The sequence below is a fragment of the Lissotriton helveticus genome, chromosome 6 (genome assembly GCF_964261635.1).
Source record: "Lissotriton helveticus chromosome 6, aLisHel1.1, whole genome shotgun sequence".
Classification (NCBI taxonomy): Eukaryota; Metazoa; Chordata; class Amphibia; order Caudata; family Salamandridae; genus Lissotriton; species Lissotriton helveticus.
In genome coordinates this window covers 1,375,616,513-1,375,639,419 of record NC_136067.1, presented here as the reverse complement: position 1 = coordinate 1,375,639,419, position 22,907 = coordinate 1,375,616,513, and the positions used below count along the sequence as shown (strand labels likewise).

Sequence of the window (22,907 nt, the reverse complement as noted above, 5' to 3'; positions counted from 1 at the left end):
TTCAGTGAACGATCCCAGCATAAACAGTATGAAAAAGGTCTCTCATGCATGCAATTCACACAGATGTGAGAGTGACACTCCATAAACTGTAAATTACTCAAAGTCATCCAAATAACAATACAACAAAGGAATTAATATTCCACATTATCCAAATAAACTCGGCATTTATAAACAAAAACTAAGAGAACAAGCATTTGTAATGCAATAGATCTAGCATTTAAAAAACTTTGACCTATTGGTATTGTAAATGACAATGCCTTTTAATATTGCAGGTTTTTTAAACACTTAAATTAAGGGCATTGACATTTACAATGCCAATAGCTCAAAATATCGCAATTGCGAGACCTATTGCATTGCAAATGCTTGTTCACTGTGCAGGCGACAACCAGCCCGCCTGTGAAAGGAAATGGTCGAGATCCACCTGTAGGCAGGTGCAGCAAACAACCGCACCAACCTTCAAGGGGGTGCCTGTGGGTGTAGTATCTGCTTATCTTGCTTGAGGGCACTGCACGTTCTCAATTCTTCATGTTCTCTCGGTGACGTAGGTATGAGCTCTAGCTCTGGATCTTTGTTTAACCATTGGTCTAACCAGCGTGGCATTTGCAGTTGGGTGTCAAGGAGTGCAACCTGCTTCCAGGACCACATAAAACTTGTAACTAAACAGCTACTATAAAACAAACGAAATAGAGTGGAACAATAAACTTCCAAGAAGAATTCAAAGCCATCAAGGAAGACATTTGCAAAGCCACACCGCTACAAGGTTTTAATCTCATAGCAATGAGCACAGTCACCTCTGATGCTAGTGGCAATAGTCTTGATGCTGATCTTTCGCAACTTGAGCCAAATGGGCCAGAAGATAGTCTTGTGTTCACTTCACATTCCCTCTCTCCAGCAGAATAATGCTATTCTGTTCTCAAACAGTACGTATTGCCGAGTGTCTGGGCAGGAGATCAAAAAGTGTGAGCACTGGAATTAATCCTGAGGATGGACCATTTGGCACTTACTAAAGTTCCGACAACCAGTCAAAGCTCCCTTTCATATTGCCACAATATCAATGAGATTGCTGGATTATAACTAAACAGTGCTCTATGTACCAGGAGAAAAACACAGGCTAATGGATTAGGATTGTATGATGAATGAATGGGAAGAGTGTCCTGTGCAAGTCTGGAAATGGATGCACATGAAACAAATGAGATTACTAAGAATGAATAAGTGTTATAGCAGGGATGGCTCTCTAGTTGATGTGAGAGAGTATATTAACCCGTTCCGTGCACGCAGACGCGAGCACTCCCTCCTTGGTGCTGCACACAACCGTTGGCTGACGCAGCCCTGGACACTCTTCAGAACGCCCGCACTGCGGTGGAATGTCCACCGCGGTAAACGGGTTATGGAAGGATGGCCTAAATTAAATCCCTTAGAGAAGAACTGTGAAGTTATTGGGGAAGGAGTTTCTCTAGCTAGCGCTATAGAAAACCTATAAATAAATATATAAATAAGTGAATTAACTGAAGGATCATGGATCCTGCAGAGAGGAGGTAGAATTGTGCCTCTGCTGGAAGTGAGTGACAGGATTTGATGGATTAGGTATGAAGGTTTTCTTGGCATTGTAAAGGCAAGTGGAGAGTGAAAGGCCAGCATTGGTGACTAGGTATAAATAGAGAAACTGGATGGTCAGTTCGGAAGTGTGCTGAGTATAAAAATCCGGATACATCCTAAGCTACTTTTAGACTACCATTATGTCCACTGAGGTGACCTAACACTCCTTGGGAAGTATTAGATGTTGACATTTTGTGGACCAAGCAAAATACAGAGGGAAATGTAAAGTTTATTATTGTATTGATGGATTTCTTTTGCAAGTTAACTGAAATTGGAATTGTGAATAGAGTGGATTAAGTTTTGACGTTTTTGAAGTGTGCCAACCAGAAGGGTTACTTAAATAAGTCATTAGTGACAATGGGCTTAAGTTCAAGTCTGAAACATTGGGAAAGTTTTTTAATGTCCCAGAATGTAGTTGTATATATATAAACATATCTTTCCTTCATCTAGGGGACCAGGGTGCTGTCTGAAGATTTAATAGGTGATCATGGGGATGTAAAAACTGCCATCAAGAATAGGAAGTACTGGAAAGTGAAGGTGAGGAAGATGATGTGGGCATCCCATTTAACTACCACCTTGAGAGGCTGCAGGCTATTATTCTAATCTTGGGTGGCATTTGCCATTGGGTGTCGTGGAGGACAAAACGTGTACCACATCATCCGATTTATGGATGGGGTCACTCAGCATCTGCATCTCTTATAGGGTACTAGTTTGTCCCAGGGGCACAAGAAGTCGGTGCAAACCCCTGTTGTGCTGGAGGGGCACTTCCAAAAATAGGATGCCTGAGGCCCTTTCAAAGTGGTACAAAAGGGGGTGGTGATGGACGGAGCATCTGAACCATTCATACACTCACACCCAGTCAACAGATCTGGGTTTAATCCATATCTGTTCTTTAGCCCACTCTGCCACCCCAGTTCAGACATGGCCATATTCAAATCAGTCTGACCCTGTGCCTCATGGGAACAGTCCAGCCCGAACTGCCAAGCCATGCCTTCCATGGACCGGAAACAAGCTTCCGAGGACTGGTTTCTGGCATTTCAGCCTTCTTCAGCCTGGCTTGCTTGAATCCAGTGGCAAAGTGAGCAAGGGACTCACGTCTGAGCATACCCTGCCAACTTATGGCGAACAAAGTGGTACATAAGGGGGTGGTGATGGACGGAGCATCTGAACCAATCAGACACTCACACCTAGTCAACAGATCTGGGTTTAATCCATCACCGTTCTTTAGCCCACTCTGCCACCCCAGTTCAGACATGGCCATATGCAAATCAGTCTGACCCTGTGCCTCATGGGAACACAAAGTGGTACAAAAGGGGCTGGTGATGGACGGAGGCTCAAGGCTGATTTGCATATGGCCATGTCTGAACTGGGGTGGTGTGGAGTGCAAAAAAAACGATGGACTTAGGCCCAGATCTCTGTACTGGGGTGAATGTATGACATTGTTCTGCATTCTGTCCATCAACTGTTGTTTTGCATTTTTCACCCGAGTGGGATGGGTATGCTCAGACGTGAGTCCCATGCTCTCCACACCACTGGAGTCAAGCTATCCTGGCTGAAGACGGCTGATAGTCAGAAACCGGTCCTAGGATGCTTGATTCTGGTCCAGTAAAGACATGGCTTGGCAGTTCGGGCTGGACTGTTCCCATGAGGCACAGGGTCAAGGCTGATTTGCATATGGCCATGTCTGAACTGGGGTGGTGTGGAGTGCAAAAAAACGATGGATTTAGGCCCAGATCTCTGTACTGGGGTGAATGTATGACATTGTTCTGCATTCTGCCCATCAACTGTTGTTTTGCATTTGAGCCCCTTTCAGACACTCCTTACATTTCCCAAGGGTCCCCAAAAATCAGGAGTGTGCTGGGAGCCCCTTTTTAGGGCAGCTACAGGCGGTAGTTTTCTGAGAACGTTGTCTGGTGGAAGGCCCACAGCTTGGATGATGGATCAGCATTTCACCTGTGCCCCATCTCATGGTCAGGATTGGCCTAACATGGTGACCTGCAGCATGTCATTCTCTTACTGCCACGTATAAATGCTCAGGATTCGGGCTCCCCCCCATCTCATCTTCATTCTCTGCACCTCTGTGCTTCTTGAAGATGTGCAGCCTCGACATCGAACCCAGAATATTGATGGAACACAATATCGAGGACAAAATATTTAAAACAAATATATCGATAGGTAAGTAAGTTGTTCCTAAATATTTTTGTATCGCAATATTCTGAGAGTCGATATTCAGTAGTGCAATCCTTCTTGAAGAACAACCAGAGACCAAAGTGACCCAGGCTATGTTCATGCCTGTGACTCATGCCAAGCCAGAAAATAGGCTGAACTTCTCTTGGTTTATGGGTCCTATTCTATCAAATGATATGCCAAAAGTTAGTTTAATACTCTATAATGAGGTCATCCTTCCTCTAATCCCCATGCCAGGGATTTTCTGCAGTTCTCTCTGTCATAACACTCATACTTCTTCAGCCACAGGTCTGCTAGGATTCATCCAATAATGCACCGGCAAAACTGTCACTCACCTAGGTCCCAGCCTAGACATAGTCAATGACTCATTTTCCCTTCCTAACAACGATAGACTTTTTCTCTCAGTTTATTGCGTAAACTAACTGGGAGACCCATGGGTCTCTGAAAGACAACATCCAACATGGCCTCCATACACACTCTCTCATATCGGTGTGGGGAGATCCTTACATTTGCTATCTGGTTGTCTGGCCTAGCGGTGGAGGAAAGGGCAATGCCTGAACACAGCCCACAGAACACAGATTCAATATGTGCATTATTTTGTGTAAATGATTGTGGTTTTGCTGTTTGTTAGGGCAACACTTTGACTGTGAGAAGCTCCTCACATGTATCATATTTTAATACAAGAAAACAATTTCATAATCACATACTTGAAAGAAATTCAACCTTGGAATTACAGAATCTAGTACAAGAAAATATTTCAGAGAAAAAGACAATAGTATTTTTTCTACAACTGAGATGGCCAGGAAAGGTCTCGACACCTGGGAAAAGGGAATTTCACATAAAGTGAGGATGTCACAATGTTTGTGTTATTTGAAACATTGGTGTTTCTACATGTAATATGGCCTTGTTCCTTTTGACTATTGTACCACAGGATATCAATAGTTTATTTGCTAAATAAGTGGTATGCTTTTTTTGGATAGTTTTGAGAACAGACAAAAGAAGTCATGTTTAGTTTAGCACGTTTGGCAAAATGACTATATATACTTCATTAAAATGAAATTAATTTCTTAGTCTAATATAACTTGAAAAAGATAACAAATGTGCATTATGCATTTGAAGTTGGTGTCTAATAATAACTCTATGGATTTTGCCACTTGGACTAGTTAGGGGAAGATACGCTTCTCTGACAGCTTTCTAGGCTACTGTCGTACTGGTAGAGAATGGAAAGACAGACAAAGAAGTAAGAACATAATTTTCTGGGGATTAATCTTAAATCGGATTAAGTTTAAAGTGCGTACTGACTTTTTGCGACCAGTCTTTCATTGTATACTATGTAGTAATAGTGCGAGACCAGTCTCTCGCTTTTTGTGAGATACCTGCACTCACAAACTAAAACTGCACCAGCACTAGCAACACTACACTGGGAGCGGCTACATTGTGGTACATAGTAATAGATTACATCACACCATCTTTAGTTGCAAGGGATGGTGGAACAACCTCCCTGATTAATAATAGTCTCTATTTGCATTCCCGGGCAGTACATTAATAAATAAAATCCTAGCTGGATGCAGAAAGTTATCCAAGGCACTGCCTTTGGAAAACTGCCTGCTTCCTTCCCCTTTGGTCACCCTACACGATTCCCAAAAGGAAAGCTGTCCAATCGACACAGCTTCCCCTCTACAAATGTTACCACCTCCTTTGAAGAGCCAATAACGTTTCAAATGTTTATGACCTCAATTACTGTGACAAACCATTGGTGCATACCATTTGAAATCACTCTCAGCAGGGGACGCCATTTTCTTTACCATTCCTACCTGCAATTCCGAATCTTCACTAAATCCATACTGCAAGTTGGAAATGCTTTTCTGAGTCTAAAAATGGGTTTAGCACTTAATAAAAATCCATTTTGTGGTTGCAAACACCCTGAAGTTGTGAAATGCAGGGTTGGTGACCGCAACAGGGCTTTGTACATCTGGTCCTGTGTTCCCAATGGCCCTGAAACAGTGCCACTGGAGCTCAACATCCTCGATGGGCAGCCTCCTTGGATCAAGTTTGGTATTTTCCACCGACTGTTGTGCATACATATCCATGAAGCCCCCCAGTGATTGAATATAGTTTATAGATTGTACAGGGTAGGGGATGGGTCCAACTCCTGGCAAAATTAACAGGGGGACAGGGTCCATGCAGGACCAGGTAAATGCTGTGCGTGGGAATTGTTTTGGACTCCTACATACTTTTCACAGACTATTTCGGTGGATATCGGTTGCGTGGTGGAGGAAGGTTGTCCAAGCACTGACTATCAGTAGGCTAGATTATGGCAATGCATTGTATCTAGGAATGGTTGACTACTTGTGTACACGTCTCCAATCTATTCAAAATGCGACTGCAAGATTGATTTTCAATAAGCATGGAAGAAGAACGACTATCGCCTGTTTTGAATTCCCTTCACTGGCTTCAAGTTTGTAAAACAGCCATCTACAAGACACTCTGCCATGCGCATAAAGCGTTCGATGACACAGGTCCTGAGACTTAGTGTGACCGAGTTGCTTTCTGTAAGCCAGTGCGTGCTCTCCGCTCTTCTAAACAGGCTCTGGTTACAAAGCAGGCAAATTAAGAAATCTGGAATAGGTCACCACTCTTATAATTATTTGTCAGCTTCTTATTGGAATATCCTGCCTCTCAATCGATGCCTGATTTTGGATTTGTTAACTTTTTGTAAGATGTTGAAGAATTGGCTGTTTCCACTTTAACGGCTTCTGCATTGTATTGAGTTTGTGAAAATGAGGTCTAGCGCCGGGATATCCCTCAAGGGATAATTGTGCGGTTTATAAGCACCTTAAACAAACAAATAAATAAATAGACAACCAGGGCCCAGTGACTGTAATACTCATTGACAATTTAAACATCCTATCTGATTTATACATGTTTGGGGAAAAAAGTAATATGCAATTTCTAGCACTTATATATGAGAAATTAATTTTGAGACATTATTTGTGGCACTAGCGGGAACAGTTTTAATGTTTTTGTTTCACATTTTTAAACTCAGTACTATGAAGTCAGATTTATATTGTGGAATATGCTTTTTGCAAATAGCACTCAGACTTCTAAAAATCATTATATTTGTGGTTCAGTCTCAATGTAAAATACACTTTTCTGTATTCAGTAACATATGAGATTCAACTTCAAAAATATTTTTCTAAGCCATTTTTCAACACAATTCATGGGTTTACATTTAAAAAATATTTCAGTAATAAAAAGAAACATATAAATCCCATTCAAAACATTTGACTATTTCTCCATAATTTTACCCCCTTTGACAATTGTCACTGTTAGAAATGGGGTTTCTGGTTGAGTAGGGTTTGCACCTAAGCCAGGCAGAACCCACCACTCTGGTGTGGACAAGTCAGTTACACGACAAAGATAACCTGTGCTCACCCTATGGTAGCTCGGCAAGCTGCAGCCGGCATTATTCGCGTTGTGAGGGGGCGGGGGTCCGCAGAGGGGAAGGTTTAATTAAAAAAAAAAGTTATCTCACCTTTGCCGTCCAAGTCCGGTCGCGCGTCGTCTTTGCTTCTCCGCTGCTCACAGGAAGCAGGCAGCTTCCCTCCCCTTCCCTAAGCCAATCACAACTCTGCAATGGCAGCATTGTGATTGGTTGGGACGCCGACCACACAGGCGTCTATGTGGAGGCCATTTCCTCCATGTAATCTGCATGCAGCCTACATGGAGAAAAGGGAGAGTGCGTATGACTGGTTTGGTCAGCCCTGAGGCCGACCAAACAGTCAGCGCCCTCAGACCAGGCAAGCCTCTCCTTCCCTGCCCTAGAGCAGGACCACCCACCTGCCCGCCCCCAACCAAACCCTTCTGCTTTCTCACAGTGGGAGAAGCAGCAACATAAAATGGTATTTATAATACAAGTTTATGTTTCTATTTCTCGCACATGCGAGCACGCAGGCGTATCCTCAAAGGCAATGTGTAAGCATTTGTGCAACACACTCACATAGCAACACAATGCATACACCACAAAAGAGACTACACACATGGTTTATAAAAATACCTTATTATATTATACCCACATTAAGTCCAAAACGGCATAAATACATTATATGCATTTTAGAATATTCATCTTTTCAGATAGTACTCATTATCCTAATCAAAACAAGACCAAAATGATTAAAAAAACTGTTCTAGTTATCACAATAAATGCCTGAATGGCACACAGTGTTTAAATATGCATTTGCTTCCCTTAGCGACTTTACGGTCACAGGAAATGCAACAAATAAACATCAAGCTCCGAAGCACCTTTGCTTCAATCAGGTTAATTATGGCAAGTAGTCTGTGGAAGGACAATGATCCCTGTTGGGGATTGACCAAAGGACTTCTTAAGGGTGGGAACAGGCAAAGCAGCACTCCGACAATTCCGTGGAATGGTACCTGTTTTCCCAACTGATTAACACACAGTGCTTAACTCGAGGGGCCGCCCCGTCGTCCCTTGGGACCGTGTGCCTCTCACTACTGCCACCCGCTCAAATGCTGGGTGTTAGACCTGGCATCCTTTAGCGTGTTTCCCCCTGTCTTTTTGCTTTCTGACTTCCTGTTTTTGACTCTGTTTTGCTGGTTTCATGTCTCTGCGCACGTTCTCACTGCTGTCCAGGGTTAAAGTGCAAGTGCTCCTATTGTAAATTTTATTATGGATTGGTGTTTCCATGATTGGCATATTTGATTTACTGGTAAGCCCCTAGTAAAGTGCACTGAGAGTGCCAGGGCCTGTAAATTAAATGCTACTAGTGGACTTGCAGCACTGATTGTGCCACCCACATGAGCAGCCTTTCAAAGGGTTCTCAGACTTGCCACTGCAGTGTCTGCATGCAGTTTTTACTGCCATGTCGATTTGGAAAGTGCACCCACTTGCCAGGCCCTAACCTTCCCTTTTCTTACAGGTCATGTAAGGCATCCCTCAGGTAGGCCCAGGGTACCCACCTGGGCAGGGCGCAGTGTATGTGAAAGGCAGGACATGTTCTGGTATGGGTGACATGTCCTGATAGTGAAATATAGTGTGGGTGACATGTCCTGATAGTGAAATATAGTGTATTTCGTTTTTCACTACTGAAAGGCTATCTATCCCATAGGATAGAATGGGAGTTTACTTATAACATCTTATGAGTATATCTTTCCATTGGGACAAGATGGAAAAATTGAGTTTAGTATGCCTAAACTCAGAATGTAGAAATGCATCTTTTAGTAAATATGAGGTTTATGGTCTGTGTTTGAAAATACCACTTTTAGAAAGTAGGTATTTTCTTGCTTAGCCATCATGTGTACCTCTGCTGGATTGTGGATTGACTGTCTGGCTTTAGAGTGACAGGGGCTGGGTATGTGTATTCTGTTCAGACAGTAACTGGGGGGTGTTGAGATCAGTGTCGACTCCTCCGCTATGGTGGAGGATCGTCGCCCTACTGCTTTCTTGAAGTGTGAGAAGCAAAAATATAAAATGATAATAACTTTCAGTTATGACCATTTTATGTTTCGTTTGCGGGCATGCGGGTGGGCAGGGACTGCTCTGCTAACGGAGCAGGGCAGGGGAGGAGAAGTTTGCCCACTCCGAAGTGCGCAATGAATGTTTGATCGGCCCTCTCGGGCACACTTTCTGTTTCTCCATGCAGGCTGCATTACAGCCTGCATGGAGAACATGCCCACCCCTCCAGCCCCTGGGTAAGCGCCGTGTTACGGCGCGCAGACCAATCACACCACTACATTGCAGCGTTGTGATTGGCCTAGGGGAGGGAGCCTGGCTGCCTGCTTCCTGTTCCTGGAGTCAGAGACAGGAGAGCAGGAGCAGAGACAAAGGACCCGGCCTAAAGGGAAGTTATTGTTTTTTAATTATGCTTCCTCCCGCATGCCCCTGGCACGCACCCCACTCCTGTTCCCCCCCCCCCACCTGCGAGCCATGCCGGCCGCAACTGGTTGAGGTGTGTTGTGCCTCTCCTGGATAAGTCAGGGTTGGGCTGAATAGACCTGGGATTCATTTAGAGAAGTGGGAGGAGATTTCCCTGCACCTGAATAGGCCTGGTCTGCCTTGGACAATGCTGTCTCCACCTCCTGCCAGGGAGCTGGACCAGAGAGGACAGAACGGGTTTGGGCTGAGCACAGACATTCTCTGCCCAAAAGAACAAAGAGAAACTGAGCATAAATATTGGGGCCCAGACCCCAGAACTTTAGAAATCTCTTGGACCAAGGAACCTGCCAAGAAGAAGAGCTGGAAGAGCTGCCAGGAGGAGTAGTAACCCTTTACTGTGTTGTTGCTTAGTTGGGTTGGCCTGCAGTCGCTGCTTCTGCCTTGGGCAGTGAAAATACGGGACTGAACTTTCTTCACTTGTCACGGAGTATCTCCAAGGGCTTGAAATAGAGCTTGCCTCCTGTTCACGAACTTCAGGGATAGCAAAGAATTCACTTACCTCTGAGTACCGCCTCTAGAACCATGGGTTTCAGTTGCCACAGAGGGGGAAAGCAGCTGACCCATCACTGACACTGCTGCTGGCTGGGTCCTGAAGGTAGCGCATAAGGCACCGCTGCACTTCGCACTGCAACCCTGGTCTCACCGACGATGACAACTGCTGCCGCCACCAAGCCCCTGCTTGTACCGCAAACTGTGGGCACTGCACTCCGCAACGCCTCGCTTCATTCTGCTGCTCTGGTCTCACCGATGACGTTGTGGCACGCTAACCTCAACACCAGTGACTGCACCGTGGTTTGGGGGCACTGCTTGTAGGTCACACGAAGCACCACCCTGTCCCACACCACACTCTGGGCCAACTGACGCTAGCTCCCATCAACGATGACCTGTCAGCACCGCAATGAGCACTGCCCTGCCTCGCACCATAGCACTAGTTTCACAGACGCCGCTGGACAACCATCACTGAGCCGCTGCCTGCACCACAACTTGAGGGCACTGTAACGCTACACTTTACATTGCAACCGCGACGGTTGCTGCGACTGGCCCGCACCAACGCGGTCGGCCGGAACCAAAGGTACTGTTTACGCGTCTGCTGACACTGACGCCAGTCCGCACTGACGCGGTTGGCCGGAGCTATTGGATTCTGTTGTTTTCAGCACCGCGGTAGGCCCTGACAGAGCTACCAGCTTTAAGGAACTGCATTTTAAAGTCATTCTTGCAAAGTGCACATTTTTGATTTCTGTATGTTGGTCTTTTATCATTTTGGTCTTGTTTGCACAGATAAATATTGGATATTTTTCTAGAACTGGTGTGGTGTCCATTTGCAGTGTTTTCACTGTATTACTGTGTGTTATGTGTAAATGCCTTAAACATTGCCTCTGAGATAAGCCTGACTGCTCGTGCCAAGCCACCAAGGGGTTGAGCAGAGGTTATTTTAGAAGTGTATCCCCCTTATCCTGACTAGAAGGAAGGGTCTCTATTTGGACAAAGGTGCAAACCATTGCCAACTGGAGACCCCCATTTCTAACATTGGTTGTCAGTGGTGAGGCTAGGACTTACGTTAGCACTTGACCTACAGTGATTGGTGTACACTACTACCATATCGCAGACAAAATACTATTTATTTTTGGTTTATTTTTTGATCTTGCCCTTTGTTGAGAACTTGAACTTGCTTTGCATCATGCCTGAGTTAAGAGCAGCATCTGTTGCATCCTTGGAAGTGGCCTTCAGGCGGAGAGGTTAGAAACCTACAACGTGAAGGAGCTGAAGGCTATTTGCAATAACCTCTAAGTCAAATCAGGGGCCTCACCAGAAAAGAGGAGCTACAAAAGGCGCAGCGGGCCTGCTTAGCAGCCAGACATGCCAGTGAGCAGTCTGGAGATCTCAGTGTAAAGTCAGAGGAGCCTATTCCTAGGGTGGATGTGCTTTTGGGAGGGGGGGAACCCTCCAAGTCAGGCAGCAGTGGCTGGAGGACAGGCGGGAGGCAAGGACGTTTTAACTAGAGAAACTCTGGCTGGAAAATGAGAGGGAAAACAAAAGGATAGCCATGGAAGAAAGGGAGATGACCTTGGACCATGACCGTGGTATTAAGGAGCTGGAGGTAAGAAGTAGGTCCAGCGCAGATGGTGGCAGCAATTCCTCAGTGTACTCAGATAGAATTGGACACATCCTCAAGAATGTAGGAAAGGAATTCAAGAAGGGGGATGACATACAACGGTGGTTTGGGGGTTATGAGGCATCTATCCACATGAATGGGGTCCCTGAAAAGAAGTGGGGAGCAGGATTGTGGCCTGTTTCCCAGAAGAGGGGAGGAAGTCTTCATTGGCTTTGGGTAAGGGGCAGAGCCTCATCTGCGCTCACATGAAGGAGGCCCTTCTTACTAGGTATGGTCTCACTCCTGACAAGGACAGGTATCAATTTAGGTCCAGTAGGAAAACTGATGCAAACACTTGATTGGAATGTGTAGATTATTTTTGTAGGTCACTGGATGGTTGGGTGAAGGGCAGTAATGTGACAGATTTTCAGGAGCTCTACAATTTAATTGTGTGGGTGCAGTTGTCTAGTCTATGTTTTGCAGAGCTGCGCCAACACTTGACTGATAGTAAGCTGACTGACCCCACGAAACTTGCTATTGAGGCGAACAGCTGGATGAGGACCAGGGTCCACAAGTAGGTGTACGGGGAGACTCCGCCAAAGGGGGGCAAGGTCCCCAGCAGAAGAGTGAGGGGGACAAGGATAGAATACAGGAGTTCTCTAAAGGGCCCCAAACTAATACCCAGGGCAAAGGTTCCCATCCCCCAGGAGATCATAAACAAGGGGTCGCTTCAGGGAAGTTCAGGTAAACCTGCAGAGACCAGCCCCCGCAAGTGCTGTGCCTGTGAGCAGGTGGGTCACTTGAAGGGGGACCCCAAGTGACCCAAGAGGGCACAACCACTAGAGCTACTGGCTTTAAGGAACTGCAATTTAAAGTCATTCTTGAAAAGTTCATATTTTTGATTACTGTATGTTGGTCTTTTAACGTTTTGGTCTTGTTTGCCCAGCTAAATATATATATATTTTTTTAACTTTATTTTTCCAGTTTACACATTAACACAGTGACACAGAACTGGCATCCTTTCATTGTATGTACGCAGATCGACAACCTCACTAGCGGCACTTAGGCACAGCTAAATATTGGTTATTTTTCCAAAACTGGTGTGGTGTCCTTTTGCAGTGTTTTCACTGTATTACTGTGTGTTAAGTGCAAATGCTTTACACATTGACTCTGAGATAAGCTTGACTGCTCATGCCAAGGTACCAAGGGGGTGAGCATGGGCCAACTAGATTCCCTCATTTCTAACTCCGGGAGACTACACTGGACAGCCTCACTTCGTTTTTGGGAGTGGCGGGGACGACAGCCTTGAATTTTGGTGCAATGCGGTCTGTCCTCCAGGAGCAAATGCCCTGGTGATCCCTAGCCCTAATGCAAAAAATAATAGTTGATGGACAGAATGCAGAACAATGTCATACATTCATCCCAGTACAGAGATCTGGGCCTAAATACATCGTTTTTTTGCTCACCATGCCATTCCAGTTTGAACCCAGCCATATGCAAATCAGTCTTGACCCTGTGCCTCATGGGATCAGTCCAGCCCGAACTGCCAAGCCAGGTCCTTCCTGGACTGGAAACAAGAATCCTAGGACCGGTTTCGGGGTTTCACCCTACTTCAGCCAGGATAGCTTGATTCCAGTGGCATGGAGAGCACTGGACCCATATCTGGGCAAACCCGTCCCACTCGGGGTGACAAATGCAAAAACAACAGTTGATGGACAGAATGCAGAACAATGTCATACATTCACCCCAGTACAGAGATCTGGGCCTAGTTCCATCTAGCCCAGTCTTGCTCCTCCCTTCGGGTTTACAGCAAGTGACCGGCGTGGCCGCACTATGTGGAGTTCCGCTCCATTCGGGTGGGTAGAGGCAGCACCTATCTGGGATATCCAGGTTGCCTCAGCAACGCGTGTGCAACAAAGGTGGGTCATTGGGCCATGCACTCACTGCCTGTGTGGCGTAATTTGGGAAAGGGAAATGCCGTTCACTTGGGAATCACTGTTGATTCGGCACACACTGCCTGTACGGTGCAAGTTGTCAGAAGGACTTTACGGCCCAGTGCAGCAGTTGGCCTTCCACACAGGAAGCACTCGATCCGGCTCAAAGCAGAGTGCTGGATTTGTCCCAACACCACCAGACGTACGGATCGTTATCAAAATCCGCTGCTGGACTCACCAGGTGCAGAGTCCTACGGCAGGGTCAGCATGGGGGTGGGGGGTCTTTGATGGCCCTGAGATCCCATAAACAGGAGGGCAATCAAACAAGCCCTTGGAGGGCTCTGGTAGGGTACAAAAGCAGGTAGGCAGGCAGCAGGCCAGCACATAAGGTAAGATGCAAATTGGCAGTTCCTCCTGCAACCCAGCCATCAGCAGGCAACAGGCCAACACTGCAAAGCAGTCAACAAAATGGTAGTTTCTCCTGGCAGCACACCAGTCCTCCTGGCAATGTGCAGATGTAGAGCCAGCAGTGTCTGATTAGAATTCCTAAGCAGTGCCTAAAACATGGGATCAGAGCCCCAGTAATTATACTAAAAAATGTCTTTGATGACAAAGGAACCCTTAGAAGTGTGCAACAATCCCTTTCAGTCAAGCATTGGCTCCTGAAGATCAGTAGGGGGTAAATCAGCCCTTTGTGTGAGGACAGTACACAATCTATACAAATGTAAAGTGTGAACCACCTCTACCTTTCCCAGCCCAGGAAGATTATCAGTATGCAGATGTATCCCATGTCACACCCAATCCACCTTCTTGTGCTGTGGCTGCCTGGAGAGTATGCACATAGTGTAGCTGTCACCAAGCCCAGACGGGTATTGGAGTTAAGCTACAAAGCACAAAGAGTCATATCCAACTACACAAGTAAGCAAGATTTATCCCCACTATTCCAAATATAGCAAACATGGCAACACCACTCCTTTCTGATCAGGAATTACCACTTAAAAGTATACAAGGCAATTCTAACTGCTTGCCTATGAGAAGAGTGGGCTTCAAAGTAGTGAAAAGCACAATAGGCTGTTTGTCACTACCAGGATATGGCACACATAAAGGCACATGTCCTGTCTTTTACTTACACAACACCCTGCCCATAGGGCTACCTAGAGGATACCTCAGGGATGACCTATGTGTAATAAAAGGGGAGTTAGAGGCTTGGCAAGTAGTTTTAAATGCCAAGTTGCAGTGCGGCGCCAGGCCGGAGACAGGTTTGAAAGTCTACTTCTGTTGTTGGCACAAGCAGTGCTGCAGGCCCACTAGTAGCATTTAATTTACAGGTCCTGGATATGGTATTCCACTTTACAAGGGACTTACAAGTAAATCAAATATGCCAAACAGGTGAAAACCAATCATAACTTGTTTAGAAGAGAGAGCACAGGCACTTTAGCACGGGTTAGCAGTGGTAAAGTGCAAGAGTCCTAAAGCCTGCAAAAACAATGTCAGAAAAATAGGCAGAAGAAGGAAAAATGTTTGGGAATAACCCTGCAAAAAGGGTCAGGCACAAAAATCAGTGTCCAATTTCTGCTGATCAGTGATGTGGGGCAAAGTTAAACAAAGTATTAAGTAGGTATAAGCTACAAAGCACATAGAAACAGTGCTTATAGAGCTGTAACTGGACAATATAGTGATTCATTGAGATTGATGTACGGATTTCCAATTATTTATTTGTTTTCACAAATGAACCACCCTTCATGAAATTTGATGAAAAAGGTCTTTCTGAATATGGAATCTAGGTGTTAAAATGTAAGGGCAGAGGGCATAAAATGGGATTTGTCAATGGTTCAGTGATGAAAAGGACTGCATTAATGGCTGCTAAACGGTTGCCAAATTAAAAAATATATATTTCGCAAAAAATACAGCTTTTAAAGATACCTGAACTAAAGAAGGAAAGAGATGTGCCAGGTCAAAATAGCTCTTCATTTACAATGAGAAATATAGTTGCATGCACTTGCAGTGTGAAGGTAGAGGAATTTTGACTGAGGTTTTAACAGGTATTAGACCACTAGACACACACTTTGTAAATAACATACCTGTTCCACCCCTTGTGCGGAGGGTCCCTGTGTGGGAGGAAGAGTTCACACCACCAAACACGGTGAGTCCAGGCCCTGCCGTTCCATGGAAGTTGTTGTAGTTTGGAATGGAGGTCACCGTGAAGCTGGGGTAGTGCTGCGGCGTAGGGTCTGTGCCATAGCGGTAGCCTAAACTTTGGGTTAAACTGCCGTCCCTTTCATCTGTCAGTTTGGTTGCTTCTTTATCCTTGCATTGCACACAGCCCATTATCTATATCCCTATGGAGGAGAAAAGAGAAAGGAAGGGTTTTATATATGTATCACATAGAAGTATCATTTGACAGGAGCTGGTCCATTCCAAGAAAGCATTTATGATATATATACAGTTTAGATACTATATTTTTCTCTTTAATGTTATTTGCTTACTTCACATTCTGCATTAGCATAGGTAGCATTATAGCGCATGTTTTGAGCAAGTGTATAGAACATATGATGACATTGGTATGGCATTACAGTCCTACTGGCAATCTTACACCTTTACAACTGGTTTTGGAAATACTATCAGAAATCAGAATCTGATTCCGCTTGTGATTATGGGTCACATGTATCAAAATGAATGTTGTGTTTACCAAATAGCGATTTTTAACGAATCACTATTTGGTAATTGCAAAATGCTATGTATGTAAAGAATCGCCAAATATTTAGCGATTCCTAAATGTAACCAAATAGCCATTCATTAAATAGGTAATCGCTATTATGTAATACTAAAGGCCCATAGGTGCGAATGGTTTTGCATTAGCTAATTTGTGATTACCTTATTGGTAATCACAAATAAGGTAATGCAAATTCGAGGGTGCCTGGGTGCCTAAGGCCCCCCCACTAAAACCCCCCAAAAAAAATTGCATATGGAAAGTGCACACATGCCCTATGGGTGGGCATGTGTGCACTACATAACACTTTGAAAATGCATTTTTGTGCATTTTTCAAAATTTGCATATGATTACCATCGAATTGAAGTGGATGGCAATAGTATTTTACTAAATGTACAGTTTACATTTAGGAAATGCTTGGCACATGTGCTAAGCGAATCGCAAATTGCGATTCCCTATTTGTAGTTGCAATTTTAGGTAATTGCTATTATTGCCATTACCTAAAATTGCAACTACAAAGCCTTTCATACATCTTGAAAGGCTATTTTGCATTCACAAACGGCCAAAATTACAGATTCAACCATTTGCCAATGCAAAATTGTTTGGTACATGTAGCCCAAAGTGTTTTGTGTATTGTGGTGTGCTCCTATGCTAGGTTATGCAGCTGTGTTTTATTTGTTAAGCTTCTACTGTTTCGCATCTTTCCAACTGGTGCCACAGTTATCCCTAGAGACCAGTTTGATTTTGGTTGAGCTGATGTGCCCTAGGTGGTGGCTTCTGATACTGTGTTGGGTATGGTGGATGCGTCTAATTGATTAAGCTGTGAATGTATGTATGGATTTGCTAGTTGCTTATAATGGTCCATGTACCTAAAAATCTTACAGAAAACATCTTTGAATTTGCAATTTTTAATTTTGCGAATTCGTAATTGATCATTTTTTGTGACCTGGGAACGTCTTGTAGTTCCCGAATTTGTTTTGCAAAATTTGTGTTGCATGCTATGCCTTTGAGGACTCAGTTAACTGGTAGTGGGTGCCTGGCTCATGTTTGGCACTACCAACATTCCTATGAGCTCCAACAAGAGAGAAATGTTTGTCAGGAGATTCTCAATTCTACGTAGGCATGAATCATATTTTTCAGTGTGTATGCTGAATCTGGGTTCCAGAGAAACTTGCTACTCGCCGCAAAAGTGCTTCAAGGGGTTGTAAGCGATATATAAATACAATTTACAGTGACAATTGCAAAATATTGTTTCAGGACTGTATTAGCTTACATGACTTTGAAAGGACAGGATTTTACAAATTCATATGCACAATCTTAATTAGAAAAACAAACACCTGAGCAGAGATGAGCGAAGTTTCAAAGTCGTCGACCTTGAAACTTTGCAATTTTCTTTTTGATAAACTGCACCAACTACACCCATTGACAAGTTCAGGAAGTTTAGAAAAGTTATTTTGGATCAACGAAGGTGCCATGTGTGGCAGTGGAAAGTTTCAAACTGCTGGGCTCTGCATCCTTTTCTGCTACCATAAGATGATGGATGGGATTTCCTGAAGTGGTGAAAGGAGATGATGCAGAGAAGTGGCGGCTATAGGGTGTCCTCACTGCCACTCAAACAAGAGCGAGGAAACAATTCTCTGAAGCCTGATGTCCTATCAGTTTTGTACAGGGCACATAGATGCACTGAGAGCTGAGCGGGCAACTTAAAACTACACCAGCCTCAGGAGAATTCAGAAAACTTTGTCAGGTAGGCAATCATTGTGCCCACACCTGTACCTGTGGAATCCTAACAGAGGTGCAAGGCGACAACAATTATACCTTAAACTACATAAAAATACTTCAATTTAACATATCAAGAAAAAGAAAAGCAATATAGAGGAAAAAGGAGAAGGGGGATTAGCAAGATACCCATGTGCAACAAAGACAATTATAAATTCAAATTCGTACAAAATGTATTAATGCATTTTCTTAAAATACTCAGACACATAAAACAATGACGGTCAACACAGTACACAAACAATAAAAATAATCAACAATACACTGTGTAATCAAAAAGGTGATTGTGAGAAGAATTTGTACATAGATGGGGAGTTCTGAACAAAGCTGAAACAAAATAAAAACATAAAAATGCGTTGTTCATTAGTTGCGGCCACATATATCGTCGACGACGTTTCGACCGTCGTAAAAAATTCATGGTCATCATCAGGACAGAAAATTAGCTACCTGAGCGCCAAGAACAATTTGATAAAACATCTATTTAATAGGAGAAGGAAGATCCAGCCCGAGTAGCTGAAATAAATTGAGAGCTCTCAAGAAGTTGGCTGAAGAGAAACTATTGGAAAAAAGATAACGAAGATTTCATTCCATCTTTATAAGTTGGACCCAGAATCGATCAGCCCACACAGAAGAATTCAAACAACCGACCATGGATTCAAGGGATTAAAAAGAGCCAATTCAATTGGCAAAGCGCAACTTCAGAAGCCAATATCGTCTCAGAATTTCTTGGCAAAATAATAACTATTTGATAAGTAAGGTTCAGTCACGAAAGGTCAAGGGGGATCAGTAAAATTCATTAGTGCATGTCCACCAGGCTCCGAAGTTGCGCTTTCGCCGGGATGTGAAGCGCAACTTCACATCTATATTGCTTTTCTTTTTCTTGATATGTTAAATTGAAGTATTTTTATGTAGTTTAAGGTATAATTGTTGTTTGTTGCCTTGAACCTCTGTTAGGATTCCAGTGTTTTCCCCTGGTTTCAGGTTGTCAGGGTTGCCCCTGTTGTCCACAACCACACCTACATGTGAGCATGCAATTTAGAATATGCTAGTGGATTAATGCTGCCTTTTATTGAGACGGATCGTCACCTAAACGAGGAACACCTCAGAGTTCCTCTCTTTGATTCCAAACTCCTGCAATACATTTGAATTGCTTGAAAAATCCTGCGGCAGTATTATTCGCCACACATGCCATGTCTTTTCTGGTAAATTCTCATCACAGTTCAATGGATCCCTAATAAGGAAAAATAACCTGCTCCCTTCTCACACTGAGAGCTGTTTAGAATGGAAGAAGAAGTCGAGAGAGACTAAATCCTTCAGCAGTTGCAACTCTAGAATTAATGGCAAAGTTGATACGCGCATGCCCTCCAAAGGGGTCTGAGCTATAACGGTTTCTTACTTGGTTTCATGAAGAGAACCATGGCAGACCTTTACACTTCTAATACTAAATTGACCAGTCTGGAATTTCCGACCCCTTCTCACACTTTTCTCAAAAAAAGGGCAGAAGAAAATATATAATATAATTCCTTTCACTGTGCCTCTTCCATTCCTCTTCCAGTTGAATATACCAGCTGGGGAGGGAGCGGGCCCCCTTGGCTGCAGCTTTCAACATTTACAAACCTACCACATCAAACTTTTCCTACATTAGGTTTGATTTCAAATAGAGATGTTGTCCCTGCATGTATTCGTTTACCACCCCGCTATCTTCAAAGGTGCGAAGACCCAGTCAGTCTGTAATACGTAAAACCTTTAACGGTGGAGGCGGAAGCTGCAGGGAATAACTGAGCGAATGCTCTGAAATTGCATTATGTCACTTAACCTCACTCCGTAGTTGGACCAAAGCGAAGCATATGTGTTCACTTGGCATCTTGCACTACGAGTAACTCGCTCCATATGTTGGTGGAGTCACTTAACAGTACAGCTGGCACCAGAGATGCTTCGGGCTTTCAGGCTATTCCACAAGCTTGCAGTGTACATTAGGTCTGTCTCTATCTATAACTCTGCTTTCCTACCGCTTTTCTTGACTGGTAAAGATCTCACTTTTTGGTGAGGGAATATTAGGAGTAAATTTAATGTCTGATATATCCAGCAATATTCTATTTATTTAAAATTTACAATGGAGAGGGGGCAAGTGGCATTCATAATTGGAATTAATTTAGCATACCTTTTTGTGTATGCAGGTTTTGCAAACTGTTAGACTTTGGTGTCCTGGATGTTTTTTTGGGGGGGGAATAGGGAGGTATGTAGAGAAGTGATGGAGTATAAGGAGAGAGAGGCCAGTCCGCGGAGGTACCAACATTGCTTTTGTTTTGATTAAAAAAAAGCCTTCTAATGGGTGGAACCTGCAACTTTGCACGTATTCTTAAATTCTGGCCACCATTTTGAATATGCAAATGACGTGCTTAGCTTACAGCTTCCATTTAAAAGGCTTTTTGGCTCAGCTTATTATTTTAAGACCGTTTGACAAATATGTACAACATTTTGCAGACATGTATCATGTTTAGATTACGCTTAGTATGAAAAATTTCAAGCAAGCGACCCAATCTGGTCACTGCAGCCCAAATTCAAAGCATGTGTGGGAAGCTAGCTGCAGCAAAGTATCTGCCTTGAATTTGTCACCCACACCGGTACACCACCACATGCTTACATGCAACCTTGCTGCACTGGGGTCGGTCAGAATGTGCATTCAATGCCTGCTGCACAGGCAACAGCAAACACTGACCAACCCAGATCTCGTCAGTGATGCATAAGTGTGTTCCGTCTTTGACCCACCTGCCACCTGCCTCAAAGTACTGGTCAACTAATTTAAAATGAATAGAGGATAGCACACTAACAAACAAATACAGCCCATGTCTCACTACAAATCAGGCCAACATTGGCCTATTATTTTCCCTAATGGACACTGCCAAATAGGCCTGTCAAGTCAGTACAGTGACGCGCATAGATCATGTTATGTTATGTTATGTTATGTTCGATTTATATAGCGCCAAATCACCGACAGGTCTCTTAGCGCTTTGGGAACCCGTCCTGGCTTTCCCTGCGAGATTACCCCTAATGGGCATCCCCAAGGTGAAGACCAGGCATCCCGCCGCGGGGGGGCCGTAGTGGAGATTAAGCAAGCTATTGCCCAGAGCTGCAGAGTGTGAACCCATGATTCGAGTAGGCACCGAGGCGAGAATTATCGAGTCCGTGGACATTTGGGCTCAAGACCCTGGTCCCGGCCTGACCTCTGCATCAGGGTCTGCCTCCTCTAACCAGTGAGCCACACTCATGAAGTAAAGCAGAACATATTCTCTTACAGGTAAAAAAAATACATGTATGTAAACATAATATCTAAGCCTTGGGGCCCTTGGTATTCATTAATAAAAATGCAATACGTCTGTTGGGGCTTGTTTCGCTGTCCTGGCACACTGGCATGTAGTTTGATCCTGGAACAGGTTGAGCTGTTGTTCTTGCAGCAAAGGTTGGGATTTTCAAACTTCAGAACATACAGGTGAAATTTGAATAAGAGAAACCATTTTCAGGTACAAACAGTCCTAAACTACTCTTGGGTCTTGTAGGAGGCATTTGATTTCACCTTTGCATAGATAGGTGAATTCCCAACACAGTGAAGAAGGGCAGTCTTGTGCTCTGCACCATGAATGTCAGTGTATGCTAATGGTCAAGGAACATTCAATGACACACTTACCAAGTGACTTAATAAAATACTTTGCAAGAACCTGGGCAACAAATCCCAACTGTAAGGTGCACTAACAGCAGAAGGTAGGTGGCTTCATCAATGCACAAATCACATGCAAGACATAGTTATGTGAGTAATAGTAAATGCGATGATCTCCTTCACTGGCAGGAAGTTGCTTCATCCCCAAAGTAAAATGTTTGGTGGGGGTTTAAGCTACAAGCAGTTCTTTTATGAAGTCTGGAGTCAATCTTTTTACTCAGAGTTCTCGGTCTCTGAAGGACTCTGCCCTATGCCTGCAGACCCAGCAACAAGCTGAGAGAGCACAGACAGTAACAAACCATCATCCTCCAGCATGTGCAGATTCATGTAGGCAGGCACTGGGCTATCCTACTAGGTACCTTCCAATATGGCAGTGAGCAAGAACTGACCACCCAATAAAAGGCAAGCTTCTTACACAATTGTTGAAGGTTCTCTCCAGCAATTCTACCTTCAGAAAGTCACACTCACCTATAGGGCAGTCTGGCAGTGCCAGACGGGCCAGTCTGACAGATCAGTGAGTGGGTTGGTGTTTTGGCTGTTTGTGGGTCTGTTTCATGGTCTGCCGAGCTGGTTTTTTACTGTTGATGTCCCTCATATTGCCACAAACATTGCCTGTTGCAAGCACAAATGCATGCAGTCACTCATACCTTGCAAAACACCTATAGAGCTTATGTTTACAAGTCCAAAGCTGCTACAATTTACAAATGTGGGCCACCTTTTTAGCTGTCTGATTCGCTAATGAGGGACATTTTTACTTTGGTACCCTGGCCAATTTTATGTCCCAGTCTGATGCCGATCACACTAGATAGAAAGTTCAATCCGGAACAGCTCTACAGTCCTGTATCAGTGAACATGGTGGCTTATGCAGCCAGTTCCAGGCTCCAGCTAACTTCTTGGGAAAAACACCAGGCTAACATTATGAAAATGTTGCTTTTGCGAAC

At 44.1% G+C, this 22,907-nt stretch overlaps 1 protein-coding gene across 4 annotated transcripts in view; it reads right to left on the bottom strand.

Moving 5' to 3' along the window:
- FYN (FYN proto-oncogene, Src family tyrosine kinase) overlaps window positions 1-22,907 on the bottom strand; it is a 541,378-nt gene that overhangs the window by 185,709 nt on the left and 332,762 nt on the right. For all 4 annotated transcript variants that reach the window (XM_078649135.1, XM_078649136.1, XM_078649133.1 and 1 more), the window contains one exon: window positions 15,847-16,104. In XM_078649135.1, the coding sequence (XP_078505261.1) occupies window positions 15,847-16,093 (247 nt within the window). In that variant the 5' untranslated portion in view covers window positions 16,094-16,104. The remainder of the gene's footprint in view (window positions 1-15,846; window positions 16,105-22,907) is intronic.